Source organism: Oryzias latipes, chromosome 5 (genome assembly GCF_053564925.1).
Source record: "Oryzias latipes strain Hd-rR chromosome 5, Olatipes_Hd-rR_3.1".
Lineage (NCBI taxonomy): Eukaryota > Metazoa > Chordata > Actinopteri > Beloniformes > Adrianichthyidae > Oryzias > Oryzias latipes.
The window spans coordinates 33984609-34006346 of NC_136241.1; the positions used below are offsets into that span (position 1 = coordinate 33984609).

At 40.7% G+C, this 21738-nt stretch overlaps 1 protein-coding gene across 4 annotated transcripts in view; it reads left to right on the plus strand.

The window, feature by feature from the left end:
* The first annotated feature begins 11891 nt into the window (after positions 1 to 11891).
* ephb2b (eph receptor B2b) overlaps positions 11892 to 21738 on the plus strand; it is a 148135-nt gene continuing 138288 nt past the window's right edge. For 3 of the 4 annotated variants that reach the window (XM_023955295.2, XM_023955297.2, XM_023955296.2), the window contains exon 1: positions 11949 to 12233. In XM_023955295.2, coding sequence (XP_023811063.1) covers positions 12182 to 12233 — 52 coding nt within the window. In that variant the 5' untranslated portion in view covers positions 11949 to 12181. Of the gene's footprint in view, positions 12234 to 21738 lie in introns of all 4 variants that reach the window. The other variant, XM_023955298.2, reaches the window with a different exon arrangement.

Genomic DNA, 21738 nt, shown 5'->3' on the forward strand with positions numbered 1-21738 from the left:
ATGAAAACTGGGAGTCGTGCTGGAAGAAGTCCGCTCCACAGATTCCATTTCTCCTGTTTCATCCTCAGCCTGGAAGCCCATGATGGCATGAGGAGCAAATGCAACCCCTCCTCTGACTCCACGTTTTCCCGTCTGTGCCCCCCTCACTTATAGATGTCTGCAAAGAGGTGAAGATCCAGTCACCCGTGACTATTACCAACTCACTCATGAAATCAGGAACCACGGGGCGCTGATAGAGGTGGAGATCAGGTCCCGCTTTCCATCAGACTCGCTGAACGCTACCTCCCTCCAGAATCACCTTTCTATACATCATATACGTGTATGGATGTGGGGTCATTTCCGAAAATGAAACACGGAAATCCCCCTGCGACTTTTTCACAAGTTGCTTTTTTAATTTCCAAAACAACTCCACTGCTTTCATGAAATATTTATGGTAACCAAGAAGCTTTTCCCAAAGATTTCAATTTCCTCCGGCTCTGAATTTTTCAGGTTCCCCCCGTGTGCTCGTCCATCAGCGCGTCCATCAGAGCGCCATCGTCTTCAGCAAACCGAACCACGAGAGTGAAAGTCTGCGCTGCGTCACCACTGCAGGAAATGAGCGTCTCTGCAAACAAATCACTCTTTGCCTCAATGTATAAACGGGTTTAAAGAAGGAAGACGATGGAAATGTGTCCTCCCTGAGAAACACAGGCCCTAGAAAAAGGTCAATTCTTAAACTTTGAAAAATTGTCTTTAAAAAAAACAACAATCTGCCAATAGATAAGAAAAATGATTTTACAAGAATTCTTACTTTAAGGAGAAATTCAAGTTGTCGGTTAAGAAAAATTTGTTTTTGAATGACTTTATTGATAAGAATATTTTTCTTAGAGGAAAAGTTTTTTTTCTTCCTTTCTTAAGATTCAGTTTGTGCAGTGAAACTGACTTAAGACACATAAAAGCTATCGAGCTCAAATACCAACAAAATCTCTGCCGTTTGAGCGAGTCGTGTGTGTTTTTGGGTCTGGAAGTGTGAACGGGTGAGGAAATGACACACCTCTGTGGAGTGCTTCCTCAAACTTTCTCACATCTGAAAGGAGCGGGCGAGAGAACAGAGATGTTGGTGTGGATTTTGTTTCTCATGTTTAGTTGTAGGAATGACGCCTTAACCCGTCCTGTTCTCACATGAAGAGACTCCATCGTTAGAAGAAGGGACTTTTCTGTTTGAGTCTCTGTGTGGGATCTAAACCACTTAGGTAGAAAGTCTGTCTTCTGGGGCTTTTTTGACCCGTAAATTATTAAAGTATTTGAACACCACAAAAAGATTGAAGGCCACACACAAACTCTCACTAATTCACAGAAACACATCCTTACACACACACACATACACACACCTATACACCCACACACACAGCTATACACTTACACACATTTATACACCCACATACATTTATACGCCCACACACACACACTTATACACCTGCACACACCCATACACCTACACACATTTATACACCCACACACACAGCTATACAATTACACACACTTATATGCCTACACACATTTATACGCCCACACCTACACACATTTATACACCCACACACACAGCTATACAATTACACACACTTACACGCCTACAAACATTTATACGCCCACACCTACACACATTTATGCACCTGCACATACAGCTATACACTTACACACATTTATACGCCTACACACATTTATACACCCACACACACACACTTATACACCTGCACACACCCATACACCTACACAGTTATGCACCCACACACAGCTATTCAATTACACACACTTACACACCTACACACATTTATGCACCTGCACACACAGCTATACACTTACACACATTTATATGCCTACATACACACCTTTACACCTGCACACACACACACACACACACACACACACACACCTATACACCCACACACACAGCTATACACTTACACACTCTTATACGCCTAAACACACTTATACACCTGCACACGCACACACCTACACACATTTATACACCAACACACACAGCCATACACCTGGACACACAAACATACACACACTTATACATCTGCCCACACCCATACACCTACACCCTACACACACACTTATAAACCTACACACCAGTGATGCACGATCATGACGTTTTACAACCAATACCAGACATTTTCCTGCCTCTTGTAGCCGATACTGATGCTCAAATATTCCTCAAAATCAAAGCAGTGATTCATTGTTATGAGAAAAATACTTTCAGAATTTACTTCCCTAAAATTTAAAAGAATAAACTGTAGACAAATAAATTGGCAAATGGCGTTTACATAGATATAGCGCTTTACAGTCACAGCCCCATTCACCGTCTAAAGGAAAACTGTCATGACACTTGGTCTGTGTTTAAAACAAATGTAATAATGTTCACTGATAATCTTTGTTTTGCATTGTGTGACAAAAACAACTTCAATTGAGTTGAATCCATAGTTATAATAATGTTTCATCAATTTATTCATTAATTCAAAACTCAATGAAGTTGCTTTATGTTGGGTAATTTTGACCCATAGAATAATGGTTAAAGAAAGAAAAGGTTCTTTAAATTTTAAAAATGTGAAAAGTGGCATTTTTAGAACCTAAAAGAAGTTTTTATTTATTTATTTCAACATAACATCACAAGATTAAAAAAACTGAACGAGGACAAGGGATTGATCAGCAGACAGAAACCCGGATGAGAACATTGCCGCCACACGCTGCAGGTGAAGCTCCACGGCGTGCCGCGTGCGCTGCCACACGGCGGTCGTATGTGGGGCATCCATCCTGATTGTAACGGCACTTTCCTGCTTAGCAGCCGAACCGCTGAGCTGTTTGTTTTCCTCTGGACAAAACATACTTTAGTTGACGTGCACATTTTAATGGGTCAACTCATCAGGTTTCCATTAACAGAGATGTTACCGTACAGTTGAGCCTGCTGATGAGTTAAGCCAGAGTGTAAACCAGCTTTCCAGTATAGTTTATAACCCACAAGTCAAGCCAGATTAGGCTTGATTGGATCGCTGGTGCCATATGTGACCTACAATCTGTGCCCTGCTTGTACTACATGGCAGGAGGGTCAGTGATCTCCCTGGGCAAAGGTTGCTATGGGAACGACCCCTGGATGCTCCCCTCTGCTCTTTGCAGCCATCACACATCTTAAGGCGGAATTATTCAAGATTTCTTTATGTTAGACGCGTAATCTTCTGCTCTATTTCCCCACGCTACACTTTCAGCCTTCTGTGTTTCCTCTCCTCACACAGACAATTATGCACAATGGCATTTACATGCAAGCTGACGCATGCACGGACACCAACACGCAATGCCACAAAAAAACCCCAAAACACTCAATTGTCTGCCGTGTGTGTTGCCTTCATCTTTGCACACCACTTTCAGAAACTTTGAAAACATGAAAAACGTGGTATTTTATTGGGCAAACTGTGCTGAACGCCTGGGGATCAGGAAGCCGTCAGACGAGTTCTAATCAGTGGAAACAAGAGGGAGTCCGCGAGGAAACGTCTGCGCCTTCAGCTCTTTGGTTTGGAAGGCCAGCGTGGTTTATGACGGCCTGCACAACGCTTCATCACTGAATTCATGAAAGCAATTAAACCACAGCTTCCTGAGTCATCACTCCACTGGCAGTTTATGAAATCATCAGCCCGTGACAAACGGAGGAGCTCGTAAAATCCCGTCATTTTCCACGGGGAGGTCGTGAAAATGAAAACGCACAGAGAAACCTATGAAGGAACAGAGATGAAACAAATAAACTCATAACTGGAAAACATAAATAAAATTCAAAGCAACTTTAGGTCAAGTTTTTTTGAATTTTACTAGTTTGCACAAAGGTTTTTATAGCCAATCTTTGCAAAGCAGAATACCTTTTCAGTTTAGCTGTAAAGTTTTTTTTTCTCATGTAAGCTTACATGTCAAGCAGGTAAAAGTCTTTATTCGAAGATAAACTTTTGAAAAGTAAAGACGTTTTTTGGCTCACATGAACACCGTTTGACTCAGTTGTTTGAACTTGTCTTTGCTTCTGGAGCTTTACAAGCTTTTCTCAGAATCAGCACAATCCCGGTTTTCTGTCTCATTCAAAGCTAGGAACTAGAAACAAGGACAATGTTATTAAAATGAGTCCAAATCATTTTGCTCCACAATCTTGACATTAAAAAACAATTATTTAAGACAAAAAAAAACATTATTTTGGTTCAATTTTATTTTAAAGTTCAATAAATGTTGACCAGTTAGACTAACATTCATTATCATTATTTTAGAAACCAAGATTTTTGTTTAAGAATAAGTGCTAGTTTTAGATTTTATGAGGATTTATTAATTTGGACCAACGTGTACGGTGGTATTTTCACTTTGTTCTAATAAGTCTTTTCCATTTATTATAGTAGTTTTTTTGTCATTTTAATCAAAATAGACTACATTTAGGTACATAAAGATAAAAAAAGAAACAAATCTTGTTTTTATTAACCAGAAACGACATGATGGACACAAACCTAAGTCCACCTTTGAGCTCAAACAGAAGCCACCGGCCTCCATAGTGCGTTTGTGATCGTAATACAGCCTCCAAGTTGTCATGGTTTGTGTTCCCCTTAAATGTGGGTCAGTCTTCTGACACACTCTCATGCATGAATGTTTAATGGAGAAAAAAAGTACTTTAATTTTAGATTCTTTGTTTTGACTCCTGACTCCACAATCAGAGACGTTACAATGTCCACAACAGCTTAAACTTGGATTGATTTTATTCATGATTACGGCAAACTTCTGCTGTTGCATTTATTACATATATTCATTTCCATGTAAAACGTTTTCAAAGACCTGTTTTTGATGCCAAAGCAGTGGACCCCAACCCACAAACCCGTTTACCAGATTCTCATGGACCGACCTGTACGAGGCTGAAATGGACGTCAATTTGTTTTTGTAGTCTCTAGTTTCTCTAAACTTGTAAAAGTAAAGTTTATCTTCATCCTCTGTAAAACATCTGCAGCGACTTTTAACTTTTTTTGTTTTCTAAATTTAATTTAGGAAGCATTAAAATGCGGCATCGGTTTTTTTCTTTAACCCATAACTGTCGAGGTGGAAGCTAAATCTTCAACTTCAGCCTCATGCAACTTCTAGTGTGTGACGGATAAATACAACAAGAAAGGTCACTCAAACCGGTATTTTCCAAATATATGAATAAACGTGAATCCACCGTTGGAACAACTTTATCAGCAGCATCCTCGTAACGTTAAGACAGCCGGTTGGTGAATATTCTGCATTAATATTATTATGGTCTGTGGGAACAACTATCACAATAAATCCATATTTGGAGTAAAGACTCCTGTTTTTTGTCCGTTAAATGTTTCTTTTATTTTGAAGTTGAAGGCTCTTCTTCTATTTCCTCGTTTGTATCAAAAGAAACTTTCCAAATTTTTTTTGTTTTTTTTGTTCATTAGCTTGGGTTTTTTTTTTTAGCAGTCGGCGCAGCTGCTTTAAGAAAGTAGCAGGATTTTTGACCAAGCGACTTGACGTGCGTCAAGAACGGGTCGGATGGAGAATCCAGTAGTTATTCAACATGGAACTTCCTTCAGAATCAGATTTATAAATAAAACAGAAAAAAAGGGTTGTTTTTTTCTCTGCAACCTGGTACCAACTGTCCAACCGGTACCGGTCCACTCTACTCTCCTAAACCACCACCTTATCATAATTCAATCCCAGCAGAAACGGATTCCTGACGTGTCCTACACTGCGCTGCGATGCTTTTTTAAGTTTCAGGGTGAAAGTTTAGACTCCAGATAACATCCCCCAGACTTTCTAATCTGGCTCTGTGACTTAAATTCTGGGTTTTTTAAGTCCCGCCCATCAGGTAGGTGCGTTTCACAGAGCTTAACCGTCAACCCTACAGTTTTAAGCCAGGCGAGCCCGGTCACGATAAAAGACTTTGGACTTTTTTTTTTGTGCCGGGACAGAGTGACAGGCAAAGAAAGAGGAATCCTCTTAGTGGTAATGTCCTGTTGTGCACCTCCATCTGTTGCAGTGTGATGACCGACAGTCTAGATGGAGGGAGAAGAGGAGGCGATAAGGAGGCGCGCCACATTCAGCTGCCTGCCTCTCCTACTGTAAAGAGAAACTTTAATGCAGCTTAAGCCAAGTATCACTAACAACAAAATACTGAGAGCACATCTTACTGGCTCCACTTATGTTTTTTTATGCCTACATTTGGAATTGATTGAATAATCCTTGAAGAAAAAAACATTTTCACGAAATGTTCTTATTTGCCTTGCAGAGTCCAACGGCTTTACAGGTCTGAGCAGACACCGAAAAAAATAAAAATGGAAAAAAGATGGAGCTTCATGAGAAAGAAAATAATAATAAAAAAAACCCTTGAGGGAGAAACAGGAGAGCCAAACTCTGCCAAGACCAGCGTTCGTTCTGGACCTTTATTGTGCAATCAGTGAAATTCCACGGCTTCTCTGTTTGGCTGTGCTCCACCTGTTTACCACAACTCCCAAATCTGATTTGCCGTTTTTGGCATTATTTTGTTGACGGACAGCAGAGCCGGCAAATGGGGCTTCTGAGGGGACAATGCCAGCAGGATCCTGCTTTATGTTTCTGGTCTTGATTCAACACAATTAAAAAAAAAAAAAGAAGAAATACTCAGAAATGTAGTTTTAATCTCCATATTCTTTATATATGTCCTCCATCATCAGAAAAATGTTTCAAGAACATGTTAAAAACACCAAAAACACATTTTTTTTACCAGAGTAGGTCTTTGAAATAAAACCGTCTCTTTCTGTCCTGAATTTGTTTGTCCCTTTAACATTGAAGATGTCGGCGGCGACATTTAAATAACACACACTCTTTGACCTACCGTAACTCTTTAACCATTTAACCGATTAAGGTGCACAGCCGATAAGAAAAGCTGCTTTTTTTCTGCCTCACAATCAACTGACTTCTGTTGATTGCATGAACTCGTCACTTCAGTGAAGTGTTGCACAAAGGCGTAATGCTTCTTTTGTCCACATCAGAATCCGCTGAAATAATGAGAACCAGTTCAAGAGTTACGGTAATTGAGAGACTGTAGACACTGGAGCTAAAGCTCCGGTTTTTTGAGTTAAATTACTTTTCCTGAAGTGGAAGTCGGATGAACTGAAACTCAGCTGCGCATAAAGAAATGCAACCCATTTGAGGTAAGTGTTGGGGTTTACGTAATTATCATTTGCTCACACGCTATTATCACCATAACACGATTGTCTCAGTTCTATGTTTCAGTAAGAAAACCCTGACGTGAAAAGTGATGATGGTATAAGATATGATGCTGCTGTTCTGCCTGATTAAATGACCATAAAGTTCATGTCTGCAACCTTCAGCTTCCCATAAAAACAGACTCCATGCACTGGGAAGACGGGACTCCTCCGTTGCAGTTTGCACTGTGACAGACAGACGAGTTCTCCTTCTGCAGGAGCCCAACAACAAATCTCATCTCCGGTGTGGTTCTTCTCTTTGTTAGGGACAAGTCATGACCCTGACAGAAAGGATAAAAGGGAACCTGATCATCAGTCCATGTTTTCCCTCCTGCTTTTTTTTGCATAAGGGATCCATGGCTTGACTCTGCGACGTCTGTCAGACCTGTAGGCTACAGAGGACCTTGTGTTACAGATGAAGATTCTTCTGGTTTGGAGACAGAGACCGTTATTTCATCAGCTGGAGATTTACGGGCTTGGTTCCTATCAGTGACAGAAGCGCTGTAGGGGAGATGACTGCATCCAAAACCATGACAGATGACTCCCATTAAAGCTGTGCATTTATTTCATGGCGACCGTCAGCCAAAACGCTCTTTACAGCAACGTCCTTTAGATTTACAGCAACAGTAAAGTGTTTTCTGTCCGCTGACAGGCATACACAATGCAAAGACATCTGGATTTAACTGCACGACCTGCCTCAAACCAAAGAGCAGCCAGACCGAAGTCTTCATCGGGTTTGAGCTCTTGGAACCACCAGAATGGAGGACTGTCCTCCTGGCTGCAATTGTTTGCCATTTAAAGTCTCGCAAAGTTACTTAACACAAAAGAAACGAAATCTTGCAAAAGGCTCTCGGCCTTTTTAATTAAAGCTCAAGCAATTTAGAGGGATTGAATTTAATTTCTGGCAGGAGTAAACCAATATGCTGGGAAGGTGGGTGGGGGCAGTGCAGCTGGGTGAGGAAGACCATTCAGAAAAAAACCCACAAGCAATGAGGTCATCTTTTTTAAACTCCACCTTTAAATATTTCCCTCTTGGCAGTCATTTTTTTTAAAAGTCATTTTCATCAGTCAGCAGGTTTGTTTCCCTTTAAATAAATGAATATCTAAAAATCCTGGCTGATCCAAGTTCGGTATAAATCCCATCCCTGACAAAGTTCAATCCCACAGATCCAAGTCTGCACACCCGGGAAAACTTGGACTCATCTGAGGTTAATCCACATGCAAAAAAGGTCTCTGGATTAGCGGCGTCTGCGGCGTTTTCCCATCACAAGGTCAGGGATCAGACAGACCATCATTAGTTTTATGTTGACTTATAACTTATTTTATGTCCCGACTGAGTGCAGCGTCTGAAAGAAAGCAAAACTCCACCGAAACACCTTCAGGAGTGAAACCTGAACTGATATGTGAGCCACACTTTAGTACATCGTAGAAAAGGCAGATCATCCGCTTCTTTGGCTGATGTGAAAATATGCAGGTGTTCTCAGAAAGGCTGTGGTCAAAACGTATTTTGTGATCGTTTCATCCTGTTGAGGCAGAACTGGAGCCCCCGGCTGCTTTCAGCAGAGGGGGGGGGGTCGGCCCGGACGCGCTCCCCGGGGGTGACGGTTAAAATCAGAGTCATCAGCCAGACGAACACGCAAGAATGCAGGAGAAAGCTGGAAAAGCCCCAAAAAACAACCCCAAACGTGCACGACGAAGCACGAGGGATCAACAGGAAATGAAGGACCCCTGATACACAAACATCACTTCTACGATTTGGGTTTTTTGTCATTAACTTGTGTAAAATATTTAAAAAAAAATACCACAGGTAAATCAAAAACATACATGAAATGTCTTTGAAAGGTCCTGCATTGCACCTCACATTCTGTTATATTTACATCCCTAATAGTTTTTTTTATGTGTCAACTTTCATAAATAAATTAATAAAATAACCTCCTTTTATTTCTCACAAATTATAAATGACAATGTCCCACATTTCATTAACTTGTCAAAGTATTTTAAACTAATCATGGATCATGTTTTATAAACTTTTTAAATTCCTTATAATGAAACAGAAATTCTCTTTTTTTCAGTTTCATTAATGCAAATGGTTTGATGACATGTATTATCTGGCCTGTAATAAATATATTTGATTGAAAAAAGTGTTTAGGTTTTGAACTCTGGGTGGCAGTGTTGATGCAATGACAGAACGAAGCTCTCTGGGACGTAAATCTGGTGTAAAAGTGGTTTTTCTGTTCTGTATGCTTATTTTTTTTGGACAGATTTTTCTTGACTTTTATTTTGAAGGAACATTTTCTTTTTTTCAAACTTTTATAAAAAAAACGCCAACATTTTGGGGGGATTTTAAATAAAAAATTTGATGTTAAATAAACCTTAGTCATTATATATTTGTACTTTTGTTGTAGTTTAAATATTATAGTTTTTATTTATTTATTTAAGTCTTATTTAAAAGGGTTTTTATTACATTAACACAAGCAGACAGTTATTTTGACATGCATTGTAATATAGAATTAAATAAAAAAAATTCTGCGCATGTTTTTTTTGCCATGCAAGTACTTAAATATTATTATAAATTCTACTTTGAACCTTTTTGAAACTATTTTCTTTAACGTCATTTTAGATGAAACAACACTGGTGTTACTGAACGCAGATGGTCGCTAATTCCTCACATCATTTGCACAGTGATTACATTTATACGCTTGTTCCACCGCTTGAAGAAAATCAATTCTTGGTGCATCTTGAACGGATTATTAGACGATCATTTGCTGCTGCTTTGTTGCTTGCCCTGTGTGGTACGTCCACTAGCCGTGGTTGCATGCCGCTCCTGTACGCGCCGCCGTTTGTTACTGCCTCACAGACCTGCAGATGAAAACGAGAGGACTTCTGCCGCGTTCAGCCGTCTCTGCTTTGGATTAGGCGTATTTCATTACAGCCGTGGTCGGCCTTGTAGCCATTCTACTGCCTAGCGTGGCAGAGAGGAGTATTAATGTAATTTCTTCATCTTTCACTACTCTTGTAGCTAGTGCATGGAAGTCATTATGGTGCGGAAAAGCTGCTTTCTTTCGGTTTAGTTCCATCTGTTTTGAAGTCACCTGAACATGATCTGAAGCCAGCCAGTCAAGTGACCTGGAATCAATACAGTCAGTCCAGTGGAGGCAAATAAATCAGCCTGGCTCATTTAACCCACGAGAGTCCTCCAGCATAGCTTCAGCTCCACGGCCTCTAACAAGAACGGCATGTTTGACGACAAAATTCTCTTTTTATATATATATATATATATATATATATATATATCAGCAGGGTTCAGTAACTTCATATCCAGGAGTCTTCTCCCTCCGTGCACGGTGAATTTATCACGAGCATATGTGGACCCTTATTCTGTGGTCGTCACTGTCTCAGTACAAAAGCCAATCTGACAGTTTGTGTGTATTATTTCTAGCTTTCTGCAGGCCTTCTCTCCGTTATAAACATACCAGGCGCTGGATATTACATAAACGAAGCTTTCTTTAAATTCTATCTGCACATTAGAGCTTTTAAACAAAGTTGTGCCGTTATTACAAGTTTCAAATCTGCTTATTGAAGACAGATTTAGAACCAAGTTTAGTAAAACAATAATACAACAAGAGGAAATTCAAAAGTTGTGTGCCGATGGTAAGACTATGGATTTATTTGGTATTTATTGTGGAAATGGCAGAGAGAATTTTAGTGCCTCTATTGTAACTCTGCTCAGTGTCAGTGTTGCATCTTATTGATTCTTTTTTTTTTTTGCCCTATTTCCTTATTAAATAGTAATACCATGATGCCTTTAGGAGGAATTTCAATTTTTACTTTGGTTTCCAAATCTCTCAGAATGGAATTTCAGTTTTCCAGCTAGAAACTGAAAATTCAGTCAAAATGAGGACTCGTTACTGTATTTTAAATGCGGTATCAAGTAGGTTAATCTTTGCAAAAAAAAGATACGTTTGAAACAATCGTTTACCCCGCTGGAGAAAATAAAAGGAAAAGATGTCAGAACTCATTTTTAACACAAAAATATACTAGAATGTACACAATATTGTGAAGACTTTTTAATACTTCTAAGAAATGTCAAAAAACTTCTAAAAAAGAAAAAGTACATTGAGGCAAAATATGTTTTAAAAAGGTGAGATAGCATCATGGCAGTTTATAAATGTATTTAATGGTTAATTGTCTTTAGTAAAAAAAATTGATGTAAATAAGTGTTCATAATTCAGGTCGTTGATACTTGTTATTAAACAAACACATTGTAGGACAATTTAACATGTTTTTGTGTTTTACTGAAAAGCTGCTAATTAAAGTCTAATGACAAACAGGCGGGAAAACAAAGCCAGACTTACTTCCATTTGCCCTCGCGCCGTCACCTGTTACACTCAACTACACGTAAAGCTTCACGTTCGGCTGAAATTATGGATTTCGGGTTCGCCTGATGAAAGTTCAGACCGCAGCGCCAAAGTGAGCGGCGGGAAGCTCCAACAAGTCCCTCCATCTTTTATACGCGGACCCTAAACACTTAATTATCGCTAGGTACGGCGACTGTCCGTGATTGACAGCTGGGTTTATTCAAGCGGACGCGGAGGGGACGACGGGTTCTCCCGCCGAGGGTCCTCACTGAGGGCGGACGGATACAGACGCTTTTTTTCGTCAGCTGTTGACGTGCGGTTATCGAACGTGTCGCCTATGAACTGGACTATTGTCGCGCGGCTGCCGAGCGCCGCAACGTTGCCTGTGCGCTGCTCCGTGCTCCCCTACGTCTGCGCTTGTTTTGGTTTCGCCCAAACTTGGTTCAGATTTGAGTTGCTCTGCTGCCTTCTGGAATCGCGCGATTGGAGGAGAAGGACCGCCAGTTCCCCGCTCTGCCCCTTCTGTCAATGGCTCTCGGGACTTATTTCATTTGAATGTCTGGGCTCCTTAAGTGACTAATAATGGATATTCTCTGGATACTGTGGACTATACCTGCCGTCATAGCTGTCGAAGGTAAGCTGGTGTTTCCATCCTCGCGGGCAGGAGACGCGTCCGGCTCGTGCCGGTAGAGTTTGAGACAAAGCGCGTTAATAACAGCGTTAATTATTGGGATGTTTTAACTTCCCGCGAGCCTGTGTGCTGCCCGCGCGGTGGGCCACGTTCGGATGAGGAGGATGCGGAGCAGCCGCGCGCATCTGTCCCTGGAGGTGTGTCGCTTTTTTAGTTGTCACGCACACAGCTGGGTGTACAAGCATGAACGCGGTCCAGCGGCGGCATCTCTGTGAGGCTTCAGGAGGAGCTGCAGATCATGGCTTCAGCGCAGGGTTCATCATGGGAGCGCAGGCCGGGCCGGGCCGGGCCGGTCCGAGCCAGAAAAGGCAGCAGTCAGCGGGGCTCAACGCACAATGAGGCAGGTTGAATGGGAGAGCAGCCTGTCTGTGTGTGTTTACACAAAAACAACACAAAGACTGCTCACCCACCCGGCATTTACCACTATCATTTACATTTTAATTATCGAGATCAGCCTCACTAACCTATAACTCCCAGAGCAGCATTTTATTCTGTTTAGACATCATAATAATAATAATAATAATAACAATAATAATAATAATAATAACAATACATTTAAATCTATTTAAAAAAACGACAATAAATGGATATTTCTGAACTGGGACAGCGTCGCCCTTTGACAGGTCAGGAGACCTCACTGCTCCGTGGAAGTGTCAACCCAGTCATTTATTCCGTCTATTCTGAGGACAACAACAAATGTGGACTTCTTTGGTCAGCTCACCCAACCTCATGATTAAAGGTGGAACAGGAAGCAGTTTGAAACCAGAGGAAACAACCGGATGAAGCCAAAAAAAATAAAAATAAAAATCATGTTTGAACCTAAATTCTCTTCATAAATCTGGACTTAGATTTAAAAAGTGAAGGACAATCATTGTAATTTTGTAAAATTGTAGTAAAAACTCTTGGAACTCACATTAACTGCTTTAGTTTATTATTCAGATTAAATTACATATTTATAAAAACTAAAGGAAGCGGCACGCATTACGTTATATGTGTGCAGAAAAAATATTTGTACAATACATTAAATATTTTTGCTAACATTTTCTAAATATGTTAAATGTCAGAATCTATATGAAAACTAAAAATACAATCAAATAAAATCCAACAATTATATATAAAAATTTTGGTATTTTACTCTTGGCAAAGCAATATTTATTCTCATGTTAAAAATGAATGAAAATATATATTTTTGGTAAATTATTGAGATTGTTGCAAATAAATTACTTTCTTCCAAGAATATTTTTTTATTTCATGTTTATGAACTTTAATTTAAACTAAATATAAACACCTTCCATGTAAAATAAATTGTGTTAAAAGTAAAAACTGCTAAAAAAATGTGTAACATTATCCATGAGTGTGTGGGAAAAATATTAAAATAGTTTGTTTTCATTTAATTAGTAATAATATGATATCCCGGGTAATGAAATAATATCAAGTGTAATGTTTTTCTCTTGAAGTAACTTTTTTCAAGTGGAAGGACGGAACAGGAAATTAAAGCAAACCAACAAAAACATGACTTTCACACACTACGGTCCCTTTGTTTTTCCTTCAGAATGCATACAAGGCCTCTGGTATTGTTGCTGCTGCTGCTCCATCCTCTTTATTGTCCTTTTTTAAATTTCCAAACAAAAGTTAAGATTTTTACAGATTTAGATACATTCCCCGTTTCAGCAGTGATTCTGTTTGCATTGATAGCTGGAGTGCGAACACGACATGAGTTCGGCGAGCTGGTTTCGGGCTGTGTGTGTGTGTGGGGGGGGGGGGGGGGGGGGCTTCGGTTTAAAATGCCGAACGCCGTGGTCGAGCGGACCCCCCCCTTTCTTCTCAAAGTCTACCCTGTGACTCACCCTACCAGACTGTCCAATGGAGTGGCGAGGCTCGCTTACGTTGGAAAAATTAGAAGTTGAAAAAGAGGTCACTGCAGCTCTAATCCAAAAAAAAAAAAAAAAAGTCCCAGCATGCAACGGAAAAGAGCCCTCCAGTGGTTCAGTCTGACACAGAAACAGGACATTTTCTTGTTATTGTTTCTGAAGTGAAAGCCGGTTTAAACATGTATAGGTCACGCTCTGCTTTCAGCTATACATTTGTAACATCACAGTTGATTATTTATTGATTGAAGAATCTTTATGCAATGTGAGAAAGTTCCGCTGAAGTTTACCGTTTATATAAAGTTGAGATGTGGCAGGATCCTACAAAAGCCCAACTAAAAGGTGCAAACACTAAAGGTCTATTTGCTCTACAGATGATCCGTGAATAAGCGACCATGCTGTGGAGGATTAGAGGATTAAAACTCTGGTTGAACTTAACAAAATCGCAGCCGTGTCCCAAGTGTCTGTTTTACAAACAGCATGTCAACACGGCGGGCCGAGCTGCGGCCTGAAACCGGCCTCGACGCGTTGATATCTGAATCGAATCCGCTATCATTTGTCCTCAGCCTCCTCTTGGTATACTTCAGGACTTTGTTGCCCTACTACTTTTTCTTCATTCAAAAGTTGCGTTCAGCCGTTATTCTGCAGCTTGGATTTGTCGTTAATATGAATCGATGGAACGTCTTATTGCTTTAGTTAACAGGAAGTGACTGGAAAAGTAATGGACGCACGCTGCTAAGAAAAGTAGCCCAGCTCTGTCAAGCACGTCCCTGAAACACACATTGGATTTATCCCTTCATTAGCCGACCCATTCATTGTCATCAGTGCTTAGTTGACAGCCCCACTAATAACAGCGGCGCTGGTCTAATTCTGTTTAGAGGAGGCTCACATATTCATCCTGCAGCTAGAAAATTGATGAAGAAGGAGATGAGATTAACATCACCCATCATTGGCTTTCCTCCCCCTTCTTGTGTGTTGTGATGTTTCAGTGTCCAAACATTTTCTAGAGGGGTTGTTGCCGTGCGCATCTACAACCTTCCTCCAGACGAGAAACGTCATCTGTGGGGCCGGTAGGATGGCTTTCAGAGAACTTCTTCTTTTCTCCTGCCCTGCCCTCCTCTCCAATGGAAACGGGGCAGAATCCACAGAAGAGGGGGCTAAAGAGAGGTGGAATTGGTTCACAGCGCGGAGTCTTAAAATCGGCCGAGCATCAACCTGTCAAAACGGAGGCTCGCTCGGTGGACTTTGGGGTTTTTCTTAGGAGGGTAACGTTTAATCTACTCTATCGATGAATCGAGTTCTATTCCTACCATCCAGCGAAATCAATCTGTCCGAGGTCGTTTATGGAATCGACCTATATCATTACAAAAATAGTTTCAAAAGGAAATTGATTGATCTTGAAAAATACCATTTGGATTGATTACTGTACTGTAACTCTACTACTACTATAAATATACTATGCTATACTATACTATAACGTAAAAGTGTCATCACAGCGGACAACACACACGTGATGGCAGCATGAAACTGATTAGTCCATCGTTCCAGTCCAATGTGTGGAAACACTTCAAATTGATCAAAGCCATGTGACCATCCAGTGTGCTAGAATGTTCTATTAATGTTCCCTTTGGATTGTTTGGATTTGGAAAAACAACTAAGAATACAAGGAATGTGAAAAACTTCACCTGCACTGTTCAGTAACCAGGTATTTATCTCTGAGTCACACTGGTTGAATTTTTGGCTAAAGGAGGCCTGGATTGATTTTAGGTTTAGTGAATCGGATCCTTCAGCATGAAACAATATCGACTATGAACCGTGTCGTAAACTAGAAATGATGATAAGAATTGAATCGCTATTAAAATGAATCATCACACCCCCAGATTTGATCAATCCCATAGTTTCGAATATGCGTTTGAGCTCTCATGTTCTTCATCCTCAACACGCCGTTATGTTTTTTGAGTTCTGCCAGCTTCAGTGAACATGCTTTCTTTCATATGGAAATGTGTTTTTGAAAAGAGGATGTGCAACATGTATATGGAAGCCCAAAATAAAGACATGAAGGCAGGTTCTGAAACGGGATTAGATGAAGGTAAAATGAGCCACCGTATACAATTCCAGTGTTTTCTCAGTTCACCCAATGAGCAGATGCAGGGAGCTGGCCAGAACGCCAACCGCCACAGTAGGCTTTCACAAAGAATCTGTCTCTATTCAAGGCTTAATCCATGCTGCCGAGGGCCCAGGCATTGTCACTTTGCATGCAAAATTTCAATTAGTGCTGGTACCAGTTGTTTTACTTGAAGGGGGTGTCTCATTTCTGAGACATGTAAGGCTACCTTTTGGGATAGATCAAGACACAAGGAGGATTTTTTTCTTAGATGTGATTTTTCTCTCACCGCATCAGCCGACATTGCTCAGGACTGAGTAGCACTGCAATGTGAAAGCTGCTGTGGGCTCTCAATGTTTGGGAGATTTCCAGCTGTCAAGTTGATCACATATTATATTTTCAGTTTTATTGTTTTAGGGCCAAATAAAAATAAAGTTGGTCCTGGTCGTCTCTGGAGCAGCGGTGTGAACGTCGCCCCTGGCGTCGGCCAGTTTAACTCCACTTGTAGTAATCGACTGTTTGGACACCGTTTCCGTGGCGTTCAGCTGTTCACCTCTGAAAGCTTCAGTTATCTTTCACAGCCCAACTCTCCCTTCTCTTCTGCTGTTAACAGGCCTAGACTTTTGCCTTCTGGATATGATTCTAAAATCCTTTTTCATTTGCGGAACGTGTTTGATGAATAAACAGAAGTCTCCGAAAGTTGATGGTAAAGTCAAACACCGTTTATGTGGTGTTGATGCAGCTTCAGGTTGTCACATATTTGGGGGGGGGGGGCCTGGAATAATTTCTGAACTCAATCAGTGTCTGGGGTTCGGGTCAGTTGTAAGTTCATCATACTTCAGCCTTTACAGCGTTTATCCTTCATTAACAGAATCTTTGCCAACAACATGGAAACCCAATTTGAATGAAAAGTACAGACACTTTCACTGACTGTAAAGTAAATATTAAAACTCAATTATTGTTCATATACATTAGGAATGTCCAGATCCAATCATGTGATTGGAAACAGGACCCGATCACGCAGTTTCAGGCCTTTGTTTTTTTTACACTTGTCCTGTCCAACAGCTGAGCAAACAGATCAGAGCTGAGTGCCTCTTGTGTGAACAGATTTAACTGTCACACAAGGTGTATATTTGTATAAACCGCTTTTGTATTTGAGGCAACATTTAATTTTTATTAATTATATGTGGATACGTTTCTTGTAGTTTTGTACTTAACCGAATTTAGACGTTACATCCCAATCAGAGATTGGTATATACATTCATTCTCAACATTTGGATCAGGATCATGCATTTCAAGCTTACTATTAATTAGACCCCATAGACGTCTCTCACCTGCATATCATGAACTGATCACAACATTATATTTCCGTAAAGCACAGAATATTCCGGCACCAGTTTGAGCAGGAGCCACAAACGAAACAGGACTTCTGTTAGAGATACTTTCAGGTCCATAAGAAGAACATCGTAAATGCAAAATACTTTTGGCGCAAGTTTGCGATTTCAGGTAAGCAGGTAAGGACAAAGCTGTGTTTAATACAAAAAACATCATTTGACATAAAAAAAAAGATCACTCACAACAAATTACAAGGTTTACAAAATCAACATAGTCCAGAACGACTCAGTCCACACTACATTATCAAGAAAAAAGAAATCATTTTATTCCTTAAGCTAGAAAAGGACAGTAAGAATTAAGACAACACTTTTAAAAAGTTCTTACTTCCTGACACTGTTGCACTTTCAAATTTACGTTTAAAATTTGGCGCTTTATACTAGTCAATGGTTAACTACTTTTGCTCAGTTGTTCAAGCTACATTAGAGAGAATTGAACTGTTTAATATGCAGCCATTCAATTTCCCCACCGGTCTGTTTAAACCTTAAATCTTCGGGCCCAGATTAGTGTTTCAGTTTGGTGTACATTTGTGTATTCTGAAAAAAACAAAACTAAAAATTTAGATTAAAATATCTTTAAATTTACTAATTAGCAAGTAGCAATGATGAAACACATTAAACGCCTTGTAATAAGCCTTGTGTAATAACAAACAAATGAAATGTATTAAATTTAACCAAAACGTGCTTGAAACTCTTGACTTAAACAAATGGAAACAAATGCAGAAAGGCTACAACGACTCACTTTCTTCATGAGTCTGTTCAACATAATCAGATTTAAACCAAGAGATGTGGCATTCCTTATACATGTTCATATACATTTCTATTTAGAATGTGCTGTGGCATTAATAAAAGGAATCTCTTAAGATCAGTTTACCTGAGCAGCTCACATCATGAGACATTTACCACACAATTAAACCTAATTGCTGAGGGCATTGAGGAGCCAACTGTTTCTCAGTGTGCATCCTCTCCAGCCATATGGATGAAGTGCATTATAATATTAACGTATTCAAGTTAATACTTAAAGTTTGACATCTTGAAGTCCTAAAATAGAAATCTTTCTGTTGCTTTCAGTCAAAATGGTTTACATCCGAAGATCTATTTCAGTTAGAGTGAGTTCTTTTTTAATTATATTTTATTGTATTTCCTCTCCTTAAAATAGGAACAGGTGTCACTTTGGTCAACAATTCGGCCTGATTAGTTCAGAGACCAGATGGTCAAGCGGGCTGCTCCGCGATGCAATCTGGAATCAAAATATTTTCAGAGGAAACAGGTGGTCCATGTTCTTCAGGGATCCGTAAGGTGCTGGCAAACAACGACACCGCAGACCCGTTCTCACCTGATGAGACGTCAGTTACTGTCATCAGGAAGCTTGCTGGGTCGCAGAACACGCTTAAAAGCTGTAAGACGCAGGAAATTCTACACTGAGGCAGCAAACAACACAACAATAGCCAAATACCGAGACATTTCTGAAGTGGCTAAGCAGAAACATGGAAGAACACCCACCTGACATCGATGGGGGAAGCTGAAAGTGTGGATGACCTTTCTCATCTCAAAGAAACCCGGTTGTTTAAACCCTGGTTTGATCTTTGCGTTCATGTTTCTTAGTTGCGTACCAGTATATTCTTGCATAATCCACACACATTCTTTCTTGGGCTCCTTCACACAACACAAAAACCCAGGTTCATCTGTGAGAGTGCTTTTAACCTTGAATAGGATTCAATGACCTCTCCAGAGTCTACCACACGCCGTGTCCAATCACAGCAGGACAAGACTCTATCCCTCCTTTTTCCATTATTGAGGGAAATTGTGTAGTAGTGGACTCTTTTGAATTTGGTACTTGTTAGTTGTAGTAAGACTTTCTGAGGCCACATTTAAAAAAATAAATAAAAGTCTGTAGTTTGTAAAAGCTCTGTTCCACCGACGCATTTTCCATTTGATCTTAATCCTTTTTTTCTGTTGTACTATGCTAGTTGAACAAAATCATATTACTTATCGTCTGCAGTACTAAAGCATAGCCGAAGACTAGATATTTTTTGAAGTGTTTTTTGTGGACTCTGATATCATCTTTTCATGCATTGTCTGCTCCACTATGACGGGCGCTACAGAGGGACTCGAACCTCTCCGGGCAGGGCAGACGGGTGGGCTGGGTCCCACCGAAAGTCCAAATGTTCATCATTCCTACGGGTTTGGTTTTCGGTTGTGGGAAAAAAGTGTCGGTTTCTTGAGAGCAAAAGTTGAATCTTTGGGAAAGATCTGGGCCGCCATGGAGTCACGTTTAATTCTGGGAAGAGAGTTTTGGTGTTGATGCGAGAAACTTGCTTTTACCTTCCTGTAACCTTTCGAACATCTCACACAGAAATCTAGATCAAGGATGTCCTCATATCATGTTATCTTAATTAGCACATGTTAATTGGTCTAGCAGAGTCTCTGGGTAAGTCATATTTGTTAGCAGGAGCCTGATTCATCCTCACTCCCTCCCCCGGGAATCTCAGTCATTAGGATACAGTTAAAGTGCGTTTCCAGAATAGTTCTAGAGGCACATTTTGAGAGGGCTGCAGATCTAATCCACAGTGTGACGTCCGTAAAATTTGGATCCGTATGGATGGAAGCGCTTACCCAACAGTTGGCGTGCCTTTTATTCTCGTCACGTCTTCCGTGTTGATTTGAGTTGTGCACATTAGCAATGTGTCGCTTTAATATTCATCGTGGCAAAGCGAGATCCCCAGAGATTCATGGAGGAGTACTAGGAGGAGGAGGAGGAGGAGGAGGAGGAGGTGGAGGAGGAGGAGCAGAATAAGAAGGAGGAGGAGGGAGAGTGTACCCTGAGAGAGGTCAGACCTTGTTCCAGGGACCCACATCCACACACAACCCAGGTACTGTGACACTGCCTTTGTGAGCAGGCCCGGAGAACACAAACCCTCCGGATTAGTGTCCGTCTCCCAGTGTCCCCGGGAGTGCAGCCCATCATCCGAGACAAAGCCCGGCTGATTGCGTTGTCATCTGCATCACAAAGGGAGGGCTTTTCTACCTGAATCGTCGCCTGTGCCGCCCGGCTCTACATCACATCTATCAGAGACGGCGGGTGCACGCGACATCCACCTTTTGTTTTTGGTCCATCTCTGCCCCCCCCCCCCAATTCTTCCTCTCTGTCCCCCAGCAGCAGAACCCCGCCCCCCCCCCGTCCGTTCTGGGTGGAAACTACGATCTTGGACTGCAGCAGCACTGCAGTGTTTTGATGCAGAGAGACTGGTTTTGGTCCTCCAAAGGCAACACAACATCTGCTGCTGATCAAACATCTTTCTTCTGTCGGCGCGCTTCAGACAAAGCCTCAGTCAATCTTCTTAGCTCAATCTTTAGCTCACTCTGTGACCTAAACAGGTCCATGGGTCCAGCTGAGCTGCTGCCAGCGTCTGATTAGAGACCCTAGCAGACCTGCTCCTCCGTTACCGACCCGACTCAACAAACTTAACCTTTGGATTTTCTTCTCCGTGTCTCAGATTTCTCTCTAATATGCTTTACTGTAGCTGATTATAGCTGCAAGGTTTTAAAAATAATGTTTTTGTTGCTACAATTATAGCAAAAAACTCATGTGTCCGCGTTCCGACGTGATGTTTGTCTTCCTAAAGTGTGATAGTTTCTATTCACAGGTCATGGCCTCTGCTTAGAGAAATGGGAATTAACGCCTCGACGTGAACTGCTTTGGCCTTTAGCAGCATGTCTGCTTTAGAGCTCTGCAGCTATTTTCCTAAATTAATAGGACAGAATGGGGTCCTAATCATAGAACCATGCAAAATTTAGAACAGAAGACCCTGCAATGTCACGTAATTACATCAATTAAATGAGGAATGCCTACAATGTTAATGCATGTGGTGAACGATCTAAAACCATCATTTAACTGCGATTAAAAATGTTGCAAATAAAGCAAATTGGACGTTTTTATTCTCAATGGGGAAATCCTGGTTAAATAGAGGTTAATAATGAGTCAAAGCACATGACGTCTGAATGTAAAGTGGACAGGGTGGCATAACGGTCAAGATTGGAGCGGAGAAATCACACTTTTTAGTGATTGACTTCCTGTAATCCAA